We start from the raw sequence: 15,361 nt of genomic DNA, 5'->3' as shown, positions 1-15,361 counted from the left end.
TCCATAAAGGAATGGATAATTTATTGAGTTTATTGGCTCTTGAATATTGGCTGAAGGTATTAATCACGACCGCGTGTTTAAAAAACGATATATTTCCCCTCGCCGCCCCTCAGATGGACTACATCGCCGGCAGCTTCTACGACGGCTTCGTGCTGTACGCCAAGGCGCTGGAGGAGACGCTGGCGGACGGCGGCGCCCAGAACGACGGCATCAACATCACCAACCGCATGCAGAAGCGCCAGTTCTGGGGTCAGCAACTGGGATTTCATCTGTAGCTTTTAGATACATATATACTGTGTGTGTGTGTGTGTGTGGGGCCAATGGTGAAAATAATAATGGAAAGTTGTGTGGATTTTCATTTTTTATTTTGGGGGGGGGGGAAGGGGGGCAAACGTGGTTTAATTAGTCGGAACTGAGACGATGATTTAGAAGATGTTGATGTGGAGCGGAACAATGGGAAGTTGTTGCTTCAGATCCCAACAAAAAGGTGTGTGTGTGTGTGGGGGGGGCAATGTTGAAAATATTAATGGAAAGTAGTGTGGATTTTCATATTTACTTATTTTGGGGGGGTGGTGAGCAAACGGAGTTTCATTAGTAGGAACTGAGACTATGTTTTAGAAGAACAATGGGATGTTGTTGCTTCAGATCCCCAAAAGGAGGGGGGTTGTGTGTGTGTGTGTGGGGGGGGGGGGGTCAATGTTGAAATTATGAATGGAAAGTTGTGTGGCTGTGTCGACTGAATGTTTCCTGGGCTTGCAGAAGGAACTTCTGGCTCGGCCGATGCGTTTTCATCCCTCTCCTTCAGAAGGCCACGTCGCTCCTCTTTTCCAGGGACGGTGTATCCTAAACGTGGATATATAACATATAATATATAATATATAATATATATTTATATTTTTAGGAGTGACGGGACTCGTTACCACGGACGACAACAACGCCCGGGAGATCGACATCAACCTGTGGGCGATGAGCGACCCGCAGACGGGCGAGTACGGGGTAGGTCTCGCTGCTCGGTGACGTGGACTTTTCCTTTCCTCCAGTTTATTGTTTATAGATCGGCTTCTTCCATCGGAGCCATTTTGTTCTTGCTATGAAACACGAGGTTTGGCCGATTTTAATGTCAGGAGGGAATTCACGTCAAAGTGTGGAAGTAAATGAATTAAAGGAAAGAAACTCAATATGAGCTGAAGTTGAATGTACTGGTATGTACTGCATATGTACTGGTATGTACTGGTATGTACTGGTATGTACTGGTATGTACTGGGTATGAATTGGGCTGATGGGGCCCGTCTACCTTCTTCTTCTTCTTCGCGATACTAGCGCTTGTCTTTGAAGCCTCTGTCTGGGATACATTCTGTGATATAACTCTCTAATTATAAGATGCATAAAACCTCAAATTTCCCTCACAGCCCAAAGAAAATATTTGTGAACGTTGCGCTCTGCAATCATTGTTGTGAACTGCCCCAGTGTGTGTGTGTGTGTGTGTGTGTGTGTGTGTGTGTTTATTTCCCCCCGAAGCGAGACAAAGTGGCTTTCGCTGTGGACGTCAGTCTGAGTTTCTCAGCGCGACTCCGTGGTCTAATTTATCCTCGGGGCTTTTAATCGGTCCCATTTATTTGGCCGATTGACCCCGGGAGGAAAACATCACAGCAGGTTCAGCCTGCTGAATATAATCAAATATAATATGAGTATCAACATGACTATATATATTTCTTTGTCATCTTCATGTTTTTTCATCTTTATTTTGTCTTATTCACATGCTGTATTTACACAAATACAAGATGTGTGTCTTACGTTGCTATTCAACACATAATACAAAATGGGAAATGACACATGACTTATATATCACTCAACTTGGGTTTTGATCACGGATAAACAGGTGTTTTAAACATCTGTACACGTAGTTACTCTTTCTAACTCCACGTCCCCCAGATATTCTTTTAAATGATCAAGTGACATCACTCGAGGCGTTTCATCAGTCTTCCCTCTGGAGGGCCAGAAACCTAAACAACAGGTGGTGGGGTTCCCCTTCAGCACATAATATACGGCGTATAACGGTATTCTAGACCCCGTGTGCACATTCCTGTTACGTAACTGTTACGTGTGATGCTAGCGACTCTGTAGTGCTATTGGCTATGTGATGCTAGCGACTCAGCAGCTCTTTGAGCTAAATGCTAAATCCTACAAAATGGAGAAGGAAAACGTTTTAATGTTTTCAGACAATGTGACAAAAAAACATTGATAATGTCCTCAACAACATTCATACATTTTTATTTATTTAAATTCAATTCATTTAACCAGGAAAAAAGCCTCATTGAGATTAAAAAGCTCCTTTACAAGAGCGTCCTGGCCAGTAGCACATTACACAAAGTTTCAGACATACAACATAAAACAGTGACAGACAATAACAAAAATAAACTTTTATTTCAGACTCACGGTCCAGATAGTACAAAACATTAAAATATAATAAAATACACACAAAATCACAAGTAAAATACATAGAACTACAAATGCACAGCTGGGACTGGTAGCGCTCAGTACTGAACTTTATTTTTTAGTTCACAGCATGAGTAAAAAACAAAGACTCAAGTCGTCATATCCCAGTTCACACAGGTGCACATGCCTCAGTCAAAAAACAACCAGGTGACCCGTCATCTATAGCAACATGCGGTGAAGTGAACAGGTATTTCATTTTACACCTGTTTAAACCAGCCCCCCCCACCACATGTCTGCAGCTGGTCGCGTACTACAACGGCACCACCAAAGACATCATCTGGTCCCAGACGGAGAAGATCCACTGGCCCAACGGGGGCCCGCCGCTGGACAACCCCCCCTGTGTGTTCTCCACGGACGACCCCTCCTGCAATGACGGTACGTCTGCAGTTATTGTCCTTGTGTCTCGGGGGGGAAATGTTCTCTAAAACGAGCCGGTTGACTCACGGACACGACGATTTCAGGAAATTGCACGAAAAGAGCAACGAGGAGGAAGTTCTCCCCTCGCCTTAGAGTGAGATGGAGCGGCTCATCAGATGGACATCGCATTGCACTAATGCTCTGTTTATATAGTATCTCCACCTGCGAGATGTTCAATTCAATTCAATTCAGTTTATTTGTATAGCCCAATTTCACAAATTACAAATTTGTCTCGGAGTGCTTTACAATCTGTACACATAGACATCCCTGACCCAAAACCTCACATCGGACCAGGAAAAACTCCCAAATAACCATTCAGGGGGAAAAAAAGGGAAGAAACCTTCAGGAGAGCAACAGAGGAGGATCCCTCTCCAGGATGGACAGATGCAATAGATGTAATGTGTACAGAAGGACAGATTTAGAGTTAAAATACATTCAATGAATATGACAGAGTGTATGAATAGTTCATAGTAGGCATATTCCACGATGGAGACCTCCACGATCCATCAGGCAGATGGCGGTGGGGAGGAGGAGTGGGCGGAGTCTCAACAGGACAGTGGCGCAGTCAGGAGCAGGAATTCCACGACCCAGACCTCGATGATCCATCAGGCAGATAGGATCTATGTCGTCTCATAGGGTCCGATGACCCCATGAGACGTGAAGTCAAGGACTCCGGGGAGAAAGCAGAGTTAGTAACGTGTGATTGAGAGATGAACATTCATCCTTAAGGAGAGAAAAAAGAGGAGATAGGTACTCAGTGCATCCTAAAATGTCCCCCGGCAGCTATAAGCCTATAGCAGCATATCAAGGGGCTGGACCAGGGCAAACCTGATTCAGCCCTAACTATAAGCTCTGTCAAAGAGGAAGGTCTTAAGTCTACTCTTAAACGAGGTGACTGTGTCTGCCTCCCGGACTGAAATTGGAAGCTGGTTCCATAAAAGAGGAGCTTGATAACTAAAGGCTCTGGCTCCCATTCTACTTTTTAAGACTCTAGGAACTACAAGTAGTCCCGCATTTAGTGAGCGTAGCTCTCTAGTGGGGCAATATTGTACGACAAGCTCCTTAAGATATGATGGAGCATCACCAATCAAGGCTTTGTAGGTTAAGAGAAGAATTTTAAAAGTGATTCTTGATTTTACTGGGAGCCAGTGCAGAGCAGCTAGTGCAGGAGTCATGTGATCTCTTTTCTTAGTTTTAGTGAGAACACGAGCTGCAGCATTCTGGATCAACTGGAGGGACCTAAGAGATTTATTAGAGCAGCCTGATAATAAGGAGTTGCAGTAATCCAGTCTCAAGTAACGAACGTGAACCAATTTTCTGCATCTTTTGAGACAAGATGTGCCTGATTTTTGAAATATTACGTAGATGAAAGAATGCAGTCCTTGAGATTTGCTTTACGTGGGAGTTAAAGGACAAGTCCCGATCAAAGATAACGCCAAGATTCTTTACAGTGGTGTTGGATGCCAGGGCAATGCCGTCTACAGAATCCACATCACCAGATAATTGATCTCTGAGGTGCTCAGGGCCGATTAAAATTACTTCGGTTTTGTCTGAGTTTAACATCAAGAAGTTGCAGGTCATCCATGTTTTATGTCTTTAAGACATGCTTGAATTTTACAGAGTTGGTTGCTCTCCTCTGGTTTTATCGATAAATATAGTTGAGTATCATCTGCATAACAATGAAAGTTTATGGAGTGTTTCCTGATAATATTGCCCAAAGGAAGCATGTATAAGGTAAATAAAATTGGTCCAAGCACAGAACCTTGTGGAACTCCGTGATTAACGTTGGTGGTTATCGGCGTCATCGTTTACAAATACAAACTTAGATCGATCTGATAAATAGGATTTAAACCAAATTAGTGCCGTGCCTGAAATGCCAATCGACTGCTCCAGTCTCTGTAACAGGATGTCATGGTCAATGGTGTCGAATGCAGCACTAAGGTCTAACAAGACCAGGACAGAGAGAAGTCCTTTATCTGCTGCCATTAAGAGGTCATTTGTAATTTTCACCAGTGCCGTCTCGGTGCTGTGGTGTTTTCTAAATCCTGATTGAAATTTCTCAAATAAACTATTATGATGTAGAAAGTCGCACAACTGATTTGCGACCACTTTCTCAAGGATCTTGGAGAGGAAGGGAGGTTAGAGATCGGTCTGTAGTTAGCCAACACCTCTGGATCCAGAGTGGGCTTCTTCAGGAGAGGTTTAATAACAGCCACTTTGAAGGAGTGTGGTACGTGGCCTGTTAGCAGAGACACATTGATAATATCTAATAGAGAGCCGCCAATTAAAGGCAAAACGTCTTTAAGCAGCCTCGTCGGGATGGGGTCCAAGAGACAGGTAGAGGTGTTCGAAGTAGAAACCGTTGAAGATAATTGGTCACGGTTGATGGGAGAAAAGCCCTCCAAATATACACCAGGGCATACAGCGGTTTCCAAGGCCATTCCACTTGAGGACAGATTGGCACTGGTTATGGGCAAGAGAATATTAATCTTGTCCCTAATAGTTAAAATCTTTTCATTAAAGAAGTTCATAAAGTCATTACCACTGAGGTTTATAGGAATGCTCGGCTCCACAGAGCTGTGACTCTCTGTCAGCCTGGCTACAGTGCTGAAGAGAAACCTGGGGTTGCTTTTATTTTTTTCTATTACTGATGAGTAATAGGCTGCTCTGGCATTACGGAGGGCCTTCTTATATGTTTTAAGACTATCTCGCCAAACTAAGCGGGATTCTTCGAGATTAGTTGAACGCCATATGCGTTCAAGCTTTGTGACGTTGCTTCAGTTTGCGGGTCTGAGGGTTATACCAGGAGCAAACCTCCTCTTCCTCACTGTCTTCTTCTTCAGAGGGCTATCGAGTCCAGTGTCATTCTCAAAGAGCCTGTGGCACTGTCAACAAGATGATCAATCTGGGACGGACTAAAGTTAGACCAGGAGTCCTCTGTTATATTGAGACGTGGTATCGAATCAAATACAGAAGGAATCGCTTCTTTAAATTTAGCTACAGCACTGTCAGTTAGACATCTGGTGTAGAAACTTTTGACTAACGGAGTACACTCCGGTAGTATAAATTCAAAAGTTATGAGGTTGTGGTCTGACAGAAGAGGATTCTGTGGGAAGACGTTCAAATGCTCAATGTCAACGCCATAAGTAAGAACAAGATCAAGCGTGTGGCCAAAGCTGTGAGTGGGTTGCTGTACTCTCTGACAGAAGCCAATCGAGTCCAACAAGGAGATGAATGCAGCACTAAGGCAATCATTATCAACATCCACATGGATATTAAAATCTCCAACAATAATAACTTTATCGGTTTTAAGAACCAAACTTGATATAAATTCTGAGAATTCAGATATAAACTCTGAATATGGACCTGGTGGCCAGTACAGAATCACAAATCGAATTGGCTGTAGTGTTTTCCAGGTTGGATGTGAAAGACTAAGAACAAGGCTTTCAAATGAGGTGTAGTGTAATTTTGGTTGAGGATTAATTAATAGGCTCGATTCAAAGATGGCTGCTACTCCACCTCCTCGACCGGTGCCTCGAGGAATGTGAGTATTAATATGACTTGGAGGAGTCGATTCATTCAGGCAGACATATTCTTCATGGCTCAGCCAGGTTTCAGTTAGGCAACATAAATCAATGTGATTATCTGATATTAAATCATTTAGTAACACAGCTTTAGATGACAGAGATCGAATATTTAGGAGACCACATTTAATAGACCTATTTTGTTGCACTGCTGAAATAATGGTGTTAACTTGTATAAGGTTATTGTGTACGACTCCTCTTCTGCTTACTTTTGATTTATTTAATTGAAGTGGCCGTGGGACAGACACAGTCTCTACTCTAGAGTCATGGGTGGGTAACTGCTCGAATGGAAGAGCAGAGAAGGGTGTTAAACTACAACTCTGCTCCCGGTTCCTGATCTGAACCCTGGGTTGTCATGGATTAAGTCCGATGATCAACTTGGTCATATTCGCAGAAATGAGACGCTCCGTCCAACGTGGGATGGATGCCGTCTCTCCTCATCAGATCAGGTTTTCCCCAGAAAGTCTTCCAGTTGTCTACGTAGCCCACATTATTCGCTGGGCACCACCTCGACAGCCAGCGGTTGAAAGACGACATTCGGCTATACAATTCGTCTGTCTGCAAATTTGGGAGAGGGCCAGAGAAAATTACGGTGTCCGACAACGTCTTGGCATAAGCACACACCGATTCCACATTAATTTTAGTGAGTTCCGACCGGCGGGCTCGGGCGTCATTACCACCGGCGTGTATTACAATCTGACTGTATCTCCGTTTGTCCTTAGCCAGCAGCTTCAAACAAGACTCCACGTCGCCCGCTCTGGCCCCCGGGAGGCACACGACTCTGGTCCGCGGCTTCGCTAACGTGACGTTCCTGACTATAGAGCTCCCGATAACCAGGGTGTGCTCCTCAGCGGGTGTGTCGCTGAGCAGGGAAAACTGGTTGGAAACGTGAAGTGGTTGGTGCACAGCGGGCTTCTGTGTAGACTTACTACTCCTGCGAACAGTTACCCAACCACCCGGCTGCACGGTTACCGCCGGGGAACAGCTATCAGCTGACTGTAGCTCCGCGCCGACTACGGGAGAGGGCGGGCTAACTAGCATAGCTGTCTGAGCTTCGATAGCGCGGAGCCGTGCATCTAACTCATTGATGCGGCTGTGAAGATAAATGTGTTGTTTTCCCTCAATGAAGAGCAATTGTAGAAATGTGTTTTTATTTTATTCGATGGAGTTGTTGTGAAGAGATAATTTGCTGGAAGTCTTCGCTGCTTGAACAGAGTGAAATGAAATGTCACAGAGGATAAAACTGCAGTTATGAGTGTATTCTTTATGCGGCGCAGGATGAATCGGACTCAACATCATTTTCAGAGTTGAGAGCCTGGATGTCGCTTTATTCCAGGAGAGTTAAAATGAGTCGGGGGAATTTGAAGGAAGCATATTAATGATGAACCACATATTCAGACACTGTAATATAGACTGTAATAATATAGACTGTAATATAGACTAATATAGACTAATATAGACTGTAATAATATAGACTGTAATATAGACTAATATAGACTGTAATATAGACTGTAATAATATAGACTGAAATCATAAAGACTAAGATAGACTAATATAGACTGTAATATAGACTGTAATAATATAGACTGCAATCATAAAGACTAATATAGACTAATATAGACTGTAATATAGACTGTAATAATATAGACTGTAATATAGACTAATATAGACTAATATATACTGTAATATAGATTTTAAAAATATAGACTGTAATAATATAGACTGAAATAATATAGATTGTAATAATATAGATTGTAATAATATAGACTGAAATATAGACTTTAATAATATAGACTGTAATAATATAGACTAAAATATATACTTTAATAATATAGACTGTAATAATATACTGTAATAATATAGATTGTAATAATATAGACTGAAATATAGACTTTAATTATATAGACTGTAATAATATAGACTGTAATAATATAGATTGTAATAATATAGACTGAAATATAGATTTTAATAATATAGACTGTAATAATATAGACTGTAATAATATAGACTGTAATATAGACTGTAATAATATAGACTGTAATAATATAGACTAATATAGACTGTAATAATATAGACTGTAATATAGACTGAATAATATAGACTGTAATATAGACTGTTGTAATAATATAGACTGTAATATAGACTGTAATTATATAGACTGTAAGATGGACTGTAATATAGACTGTAATAATATAGACTGTAATAATATAGACTGTAATATAGACTGTTGTAATAATATAGACTGTAATAATATAGACTAATTGCTCGTGATCTTTTCATGAGTAGTGAAGTGGAGGTGAAGGACGGGGTCGATCGGTGTAATAAATGATATTTCTCTTATGAGTATCATATCCTGTGATGTAATTAGTCTCCATTCGGCCTTTAAATATACATCAGGAATGACATCACAGCTGGAGTTCAGGAAGTCATGCACAGCTGTTCTTCTTCTTCTCTCTTTTTAAAGACGTGAGCGTGGACATCTGTTGGATGATGTGTGAGCGACAACTTTCTCCTCCTGTGTTCCAGGTCATCTGCCAGTTTTGGGTATCGTCGCTGTGGGATCCGGCTTAGCGCTCATCATTTTTGGAATCTCCAGTTTCCTCATTTACAGGTGAGCTTTTCATAGAGAGAGAGAGAGAGAGAGAGAGAGAGACTTGCTATGCTCACTAAATGACCATCACGTTCATGAAGTTCAGTTTTATTTGTGCTTATTTGTGCTTAATTAAAATGGCAGTGTGCGTGTGTGAAGAAATTGGCCAAAGGAAAGGCTTTTATTTTGGCGAGCTTCCAACACAAGTGTGTTTTGTGGTTTGAACTAACGAGAAGAACCTCCAGTTTCTTCCCTTTTCTCACAGTTGTAGTCTTTTTTTGGAGAAGGAGGGTCTAAGAATAGAGAGAGGGGTCATGAGCTGTAAAGATGGCAAAGACCTTGAGGAAAAAATTGCGATTTTGTGAGTATAAAAATGTAAGTGACTTCACTTGATCAGACAAGAGGTCCTCAGTATTGCTTTCCCACTTATATTTACAATTTATTATTAGGCTACACATTTATTTTCCAATTCTTTCACCCTCAATCTGTGAATGTTTTAATGGTCAAAATAATTTCCAAAAAATATTTAGGAGGATGTTCCTAAAAAAACAATGTATAGACATATATAAATTAATCCTACCAGCTGGATGTGATCTAGATTGTTGAGCTAAAATAAATGTAATTCACTAATTGTAATTAGATGTTTTCAATAAGCGCATGTGTGTCTCTCAGAACACACAGAAAAAGAACATAACAAATAAGTTTATGTTGTTTATGGGAATAGTTAAGAGAACTAGATTGAGCCGAAGAAGTTAATCATGCATACATTCGACAATTACGCCAGTAAAATGCTAATTTCTGGGTAATGTGCACTGTGGGGAAAACCTTCATGAAATGGAAGAAAATTCTCGTCTTCAAAAGTGTCTTTAAATCGTCGGTAAATGTTCGCGACGACTCAACTATGATTTCAAAAGGAGGAGCTGATTCATATTTTCCCAAAAAATATCACACACCGGTAATCTGATCACTTTTCCCCAAAATCCTGACCATATGAACCCTTAACGAGTGTCGATCACCAGCCAATCAGAATGTATTTTGATCAGAGGGACGCTGGAAGAAAGACGGAGGAGCAGCTACCCCGCATGAGGTAAACCCACTGAACCCCAATCTGTATTTATCACGTTAAAATGTCAAATAATAATGAGATCTACATATAATTAGGGTGTGAACTTCATTCTGAAAACGTCTTCTTCTCTGGTTTTCTGTTTTCAGCTCGGCGCGGCTTCTTAACGAGCTACATACTTTCCCCCGGACTCCTGGCCAAGAAGGTTTATACATATATATAATTATATATATAAATATTCTATATATATCTTGGATCAAAGTGCAACATTTGATGACTTATGGCAACGAGTTTTGATTTCTGTTATGGGAAGCCAACCGGGGAAACGCTGTGATGCATTGTGGGTCCTGACCCACAGATCTCTGCTCTATATATAGCTTTAGATCATTTACATGAGTGACAGTTTTACGTATGGAAAAGCTTTTGCTCACAGACCTGAACATATATTATTTTCCTTTATTGGAATTTGGGGAGACTTTCCGAGACCAGACTGCCCGACTGTGGAATGAATCGGGTTTAATCTCTAGGAGTTTTTTACAACTCCCCAAAATGTGAAAAAGGGCAAAAAATTCAGCTATTGAAGGATTGATTGTAGCGCCCCCTAATGTTTAAATATTCTTAAAAACTTTAGGGTATGTTTAAGGATGCCATAGGCTAGCAATTTGGTGAGGGTAGCCCCCGTGTTTTGGAAATTATGTGTCTTTACATATTAGGCCACGCCCCTTAGATGTTCATTGGCCCATATCTTCTCAACGCAATGACATATCAACAATCTTTTGACAAGTCATGATGAAATTGAACCAATAATTAACCACAGAAAGTTTTGTATTAATCCGACCAAGCGTTTAGGACAAAATGGAAAAAATATGTTTTTTTACAAAGTTCCAGGCTATGAAACTGTAAATGTGAACCACCTGTTCAAGTGAAAGGTACAAAAAAGTTTTCAGTGTTTCTGTGACGGCTAACAAACCACTTCCTGTTCCTTCAGACGCCAGCAGAGCTCTGATGATGGACGTAGAGCTGTTTACTCCGTTCTCAGATCAATCAGCTGATAACCCGGACTATTTTAACATCGGGGTCACCCGCTTGGGGGTTGCAGTTTATAAGAGTGATATATTGATATATATGTATTTTTTTATATTTTTAATAGAATATGTATATTATTGTTTCTATCCATTTTATATGTGCTGCTGCTTATTTGTTTTGATAAAGATACATTTATACTCTAATGTAAAGGGAACCCTAAATCTAGTTCACGGGGCATAACAAGTTTAAGTCAGACTCATCCTGTGAATTTATGGACATGTAACTAAAGACAGGCCCGTCTTCCAATCAGGGGGTTGGCGGTTCAATCCCCGCCCTAGTCGATGTGTCCTTGAGCAAGACACTAAACCATGAATTGCTCCCTGTAGCTGTGTGTAAATGTAATATGTAAAGTGTCTTTGAGTATCTTAAAAAGCACTATATATAAATGAAATGGATTATTATTATAATTTAGTATCAGCTGGTTGGTGACGTGTTGCTCCTCTGACGCGACGGCGCCCAACTAGCAACCATTGCCATGTGCACCATCGTAATATTTGGTGAATATACAACTTAATAAAACTTGTGTATCACATTGCCTGCTTTGTTGTATTTGTTTTGTTGCAACACAACACATTATTTTATTTTATTTATTTTATTCATTTTATTTATTTTATTTATTTATTTTATTTAATTTATTTATTTTATTTATTTAATTTATTTTATTTATTTTATTTATTTTATTTATTTTATTTATTTTATTTATTTTATTTTATTTACTGCAAAGAAAAACAAAGATAGCAGCTGTAGTGATCTACTCTAAACACAAAAACACAAGTAATACTGGTGTGCTGTGGACTGTGTGCGGGTCAGTGGTTAGCAGGTCAGACTTTCACTCAGGGGGTTGGCGGTTCATTCCCCGCCCTATTCAATGTGCCCTTGAGCAAGACACTTAGCCCTGAGTTGCTCCCTGTGGCTGTGTCTACGGTGTGTGAATGTGACATGATTGTAAGTCGCTTTGGTTAAAAGTGTCAGCTAAATGACGTGTTATGTAATGTAACATGCATATGGCGTAGAAATAATAACTTTTCATGATCGTGAAACGCCTCCTCGCCTCCTCGTCTCCTCGCCTCCTCACCTCCTCCTCGCCGCTCTCAGTCGGTCTTGAGCGTCTGGAGTGTGGAGTGAGAGGAGATGTTGAGCAGAGCTCTGTTGTTTTAATGGAGGGGTTGGTCCAGCAGAGGTATTCACATGTGGGCCGTGTGAAACAATAGGCCCAGTGTGGAGCCCCACTCTCTGCCCCTCTGGCTGCCAGAGGTCTCTAAGCGGAGCTCTTTAAATAGAAAAAATACCTCTTTTTTTTTTGGGGTGGTGTTGGTGGTGGAGGATGGTGGTGGAGGGGGGGGGGGGCTGCAGGGCACCGCTGTTTAAATGGTGTTTCCTGCCCTCTAAATGGGTTGCACGTAGGCATTTGTCGATTTTTAAATAAAAAGTTTTCAGGACTGGCACATGATGTTAACCCTGGTTAAAAAAAAAGAAGAAGAAAAAAAAAAGCCCGTTTGGGGCCAAAAAGCTTCGAACGCGGCGATACGCGAACGCTTCGATCATTCTGTTTTCCCCCCGCAGACATCTGGAAGTATTTTACACCTTTTTGGATTGGGGTTGGAATGTATGGCCCCTGCTCGTTTTTAAATTTTCAAGTATTTTAAACAAAAAGACCCCCCCCCCCCAACCCAACCCAACCCAACCCCACCCCCCAAATCCTCTGACTCTATAGTAATAGTTTAGTCTGGTCTGGAGAGCCTCTTCCCGTCTGTGGTGTGATAATAAATAAGGAAGAATAACACTTAAAACATGTAAAAAATATTATATATCATATTATATTATATTATATAACATGATATAACTATAATTATATTAATTAATGAATTAACTGTAGACAGTTGGAGGTTGTTTACTTTTATTCACCCACCCTTAATTCAATTCTTCAGATATGAGACAGCGGGGATCAGATGGATATCAGAACAATTTTGGGGAAAAACTGACTAAAAACCACTAGAATTACCCAAAAAGATGTACTGTCTCTTTAAACTAACGCAACCTCAAACCAACACAACTCAACACACGGACACGGACACAACGTGATGTAAACTTACCGTGACATCAAATGACCTCACGCAGCACAACATGACATTACAACGCACTAACACAACACACCGTGACCTTTGACCTGACGCGCTGTAATAACACAGGAGGTGCACTCGGTGAGCTCAGACCTCCGCAGATGGACACAATAATGTATAATTATTATTACATGTTTTATTTAAACACAACACAACTGCAGGGATTTTTGTTTTAGACCCAACAGGAAGTTAGAAAAAAAGGAAGTTAGCGTTGCATTGATGGGATTTCTTAACCCTTGTGTTGCCTTCGGGTCAATTTGACCCGATTCAATGTTTCACCCTCCTGTCGCCTTCGGGTCAATATGACCCAATTCTATGTTTAACCCTCCTGTTACCTTTATATTTACTAACATATTTTACCCTTGAGGTCAATATGACCCCAGCTATTAAAATCTCCAGAAAATTATTAGAATTAATATTGTTTTCCAAGTTTAAGTGTGAGGTACTTTATGTTTGTTTGTTGACTCCCGAAAGAACACCGACATTAAACATTGAATCGGGTCAAATTGACCCGAAGGCGACAGGAGGGTTAAATATTGAATCGGGTCCAAATGACCCGAAGGTAACACAAGGGTTAAAATTGGATAACATTTTTTTATGATATGTATGTATGACACGTTAGTCCTCACAAACACTTCTTACATTTATGTTGAAGCGCGAATGCTCTGCAAAGAATTAATATAAATAAACTTCAAGCGAGCTTCAAGTGTTTTCGTCGTCTAATTTATCCGCTTGTTAGTTTTCTTTAAAAAAATAATAAAAAACAGATTTCCAGACAAACCGAAATGTCTTTTATCTTCTTCTTCTTCTTCTTCTTCTTCCCTTTCTTCTTATTCCTTCTTCTTGCTTTTCCTTCTTCCTTTTCTTCTTCCTCTTGTTCTTGTTCCTCTTCTTCTTCCCTTTCTTCTTCTTCCTTGTTCTTCCTTTCCCTTTTCCTTGTTCTTCCTCTTCTTCCTCCTCCTCTTTTTCTTCTTCTTCCAGTTGTAGTGAAAGATACTGTAAATAATTTATCCGCTTGTTCGTTTTATTTTTATTATTATTATATAATCTGATTTCCCGACATACCAACATGTCTTTTAGTTCCTGAATGTTCATTTTAATATCCGAGCAGTGAATCTCACGCCCAGTGAACACGGCACTTCTTCTTAGTAAATCAAACGGGCCCGTTCCATTTCTGATGACTCGCTACCTCTAAAAACGTCACGCACGCTTCCTGTTGCTAAACTGTGATTTACTTCATGTTTTATGCCTTTCACTTTATGCTTTATGTTTTATATTTTATGCTTTCCAGTATTTTCATTGCCAAATTCTTGACATGATTCAATCCCGACTTCATTGTTACACAGTTGTCTCATTGTTTGCGTAATCTTTGATTCCTCAGCACGAATCAACTCGTCGTTTTACTCTGAAATAATAATCACGAATAATAATTGAAGTGTCAAAAATTGGCAACTATAATTGTTAAATGTTGATTTATTCTTTTTCTGTATTTTATATACATTTTCTGATTTATTTGATAATAATAATTTAGGATAGGAATATATAAGCATTTTTGCTTCTACCTATACCTTTTCAGTCTTTCTGTTTAGTAAATTATATAGAATAATATTGTATTGCAATGATCGATTGAATAAAATACACAACAACAACTTTCTGCTCAACATAAAGTTACCTGTTATGAACCTGATGACTCCACTTTGGTTGTTGACAGTGTAAAGTTGTTGCATGTGTTTGAAAAGAAAGAAAGAAAGAAAGAGCCCTTTGTCCAGGACACAAATAAACACACCTCCACACTGAGTTTAATAAGTGGAACATGTGGCATCGAGAAGTTAAGATGTCATAAACAAATGCAAACACACAAACCCTCCACTCATAAACACACAAATACAGCAATTACCCTGTTTGTGTCAGGTGACGTGCCAGATTAAATCCATGTTATTTGAAATGTGCTTTTCCCCTTCAAAATAAAAGCAAGAGCCAACAGACCACCGCAGATCTTTGTCGA

At 40.2% G+C, this 15,361-nt stretch overlaps 1 protein-coding gene and 1 long non-coding RNA gene across 2 annotated transcripts in view; both read left to right on the top strand.

The window, feature by feature from the left end:
* The window catches only part of npr2 (natriuretic peptide receptor 2), a 52,921-nt gene that overhangs the window by 9,998 nt on the left and 27,562 nt on the right, over positions 1–15,361 (top strand). Inside the window, exons 4-7 of the mRNA XM_056432081.1 lie at positions 114–249; positions 902–996; positions 2,736–2,871; positions 9,024–9,108. Coding sequence (XP_056288056.1) covers positions 114–249; positions 902–996; positions 2,736–2,871; positions 9,024–9,108 — 452 coding nt within the window. The remainder of the gene's footprint in view (positions 1–113; positions 250–901; positions 997–2,735; positions 2,872–9,023; positions 9,109–15,361) is intronic.
* On the top strand, positions 9,565–11,770 carry LOC130205005 (uncharacterized). Its single transcript, XR_008833852.1, has 3 exons — positions 9,565–10,174; positions 10,300–10,355; positions 11,139–11,770. It is a non-coding gene; the product is annotated as an uncharacterized LOC130205005 (long non-coding RNA).

Source organism: Pseudoliparis swirei, chromosome 15 (genome assembly GCF_029220125.1).
Source record: "Pseudoliparis swirei isolate HS2019 ecotype Mariana Trench chromosome 15, NWPU_hadal_v1, whole genome shotgun sequence".
Taxonomy (NCBI): domain Eukaryota; kingdom Metazoa; phylum Chordata; class Actinopteri; order Perciformes; family Liparidae; genus Pseudoliparis; species Pseudoliparis swirei.
The sequence above is the reverse complement of the archived record's forward strand: the minus strand, read 5'-3'. Positions and strand labels throughout refer to the sequence as shown.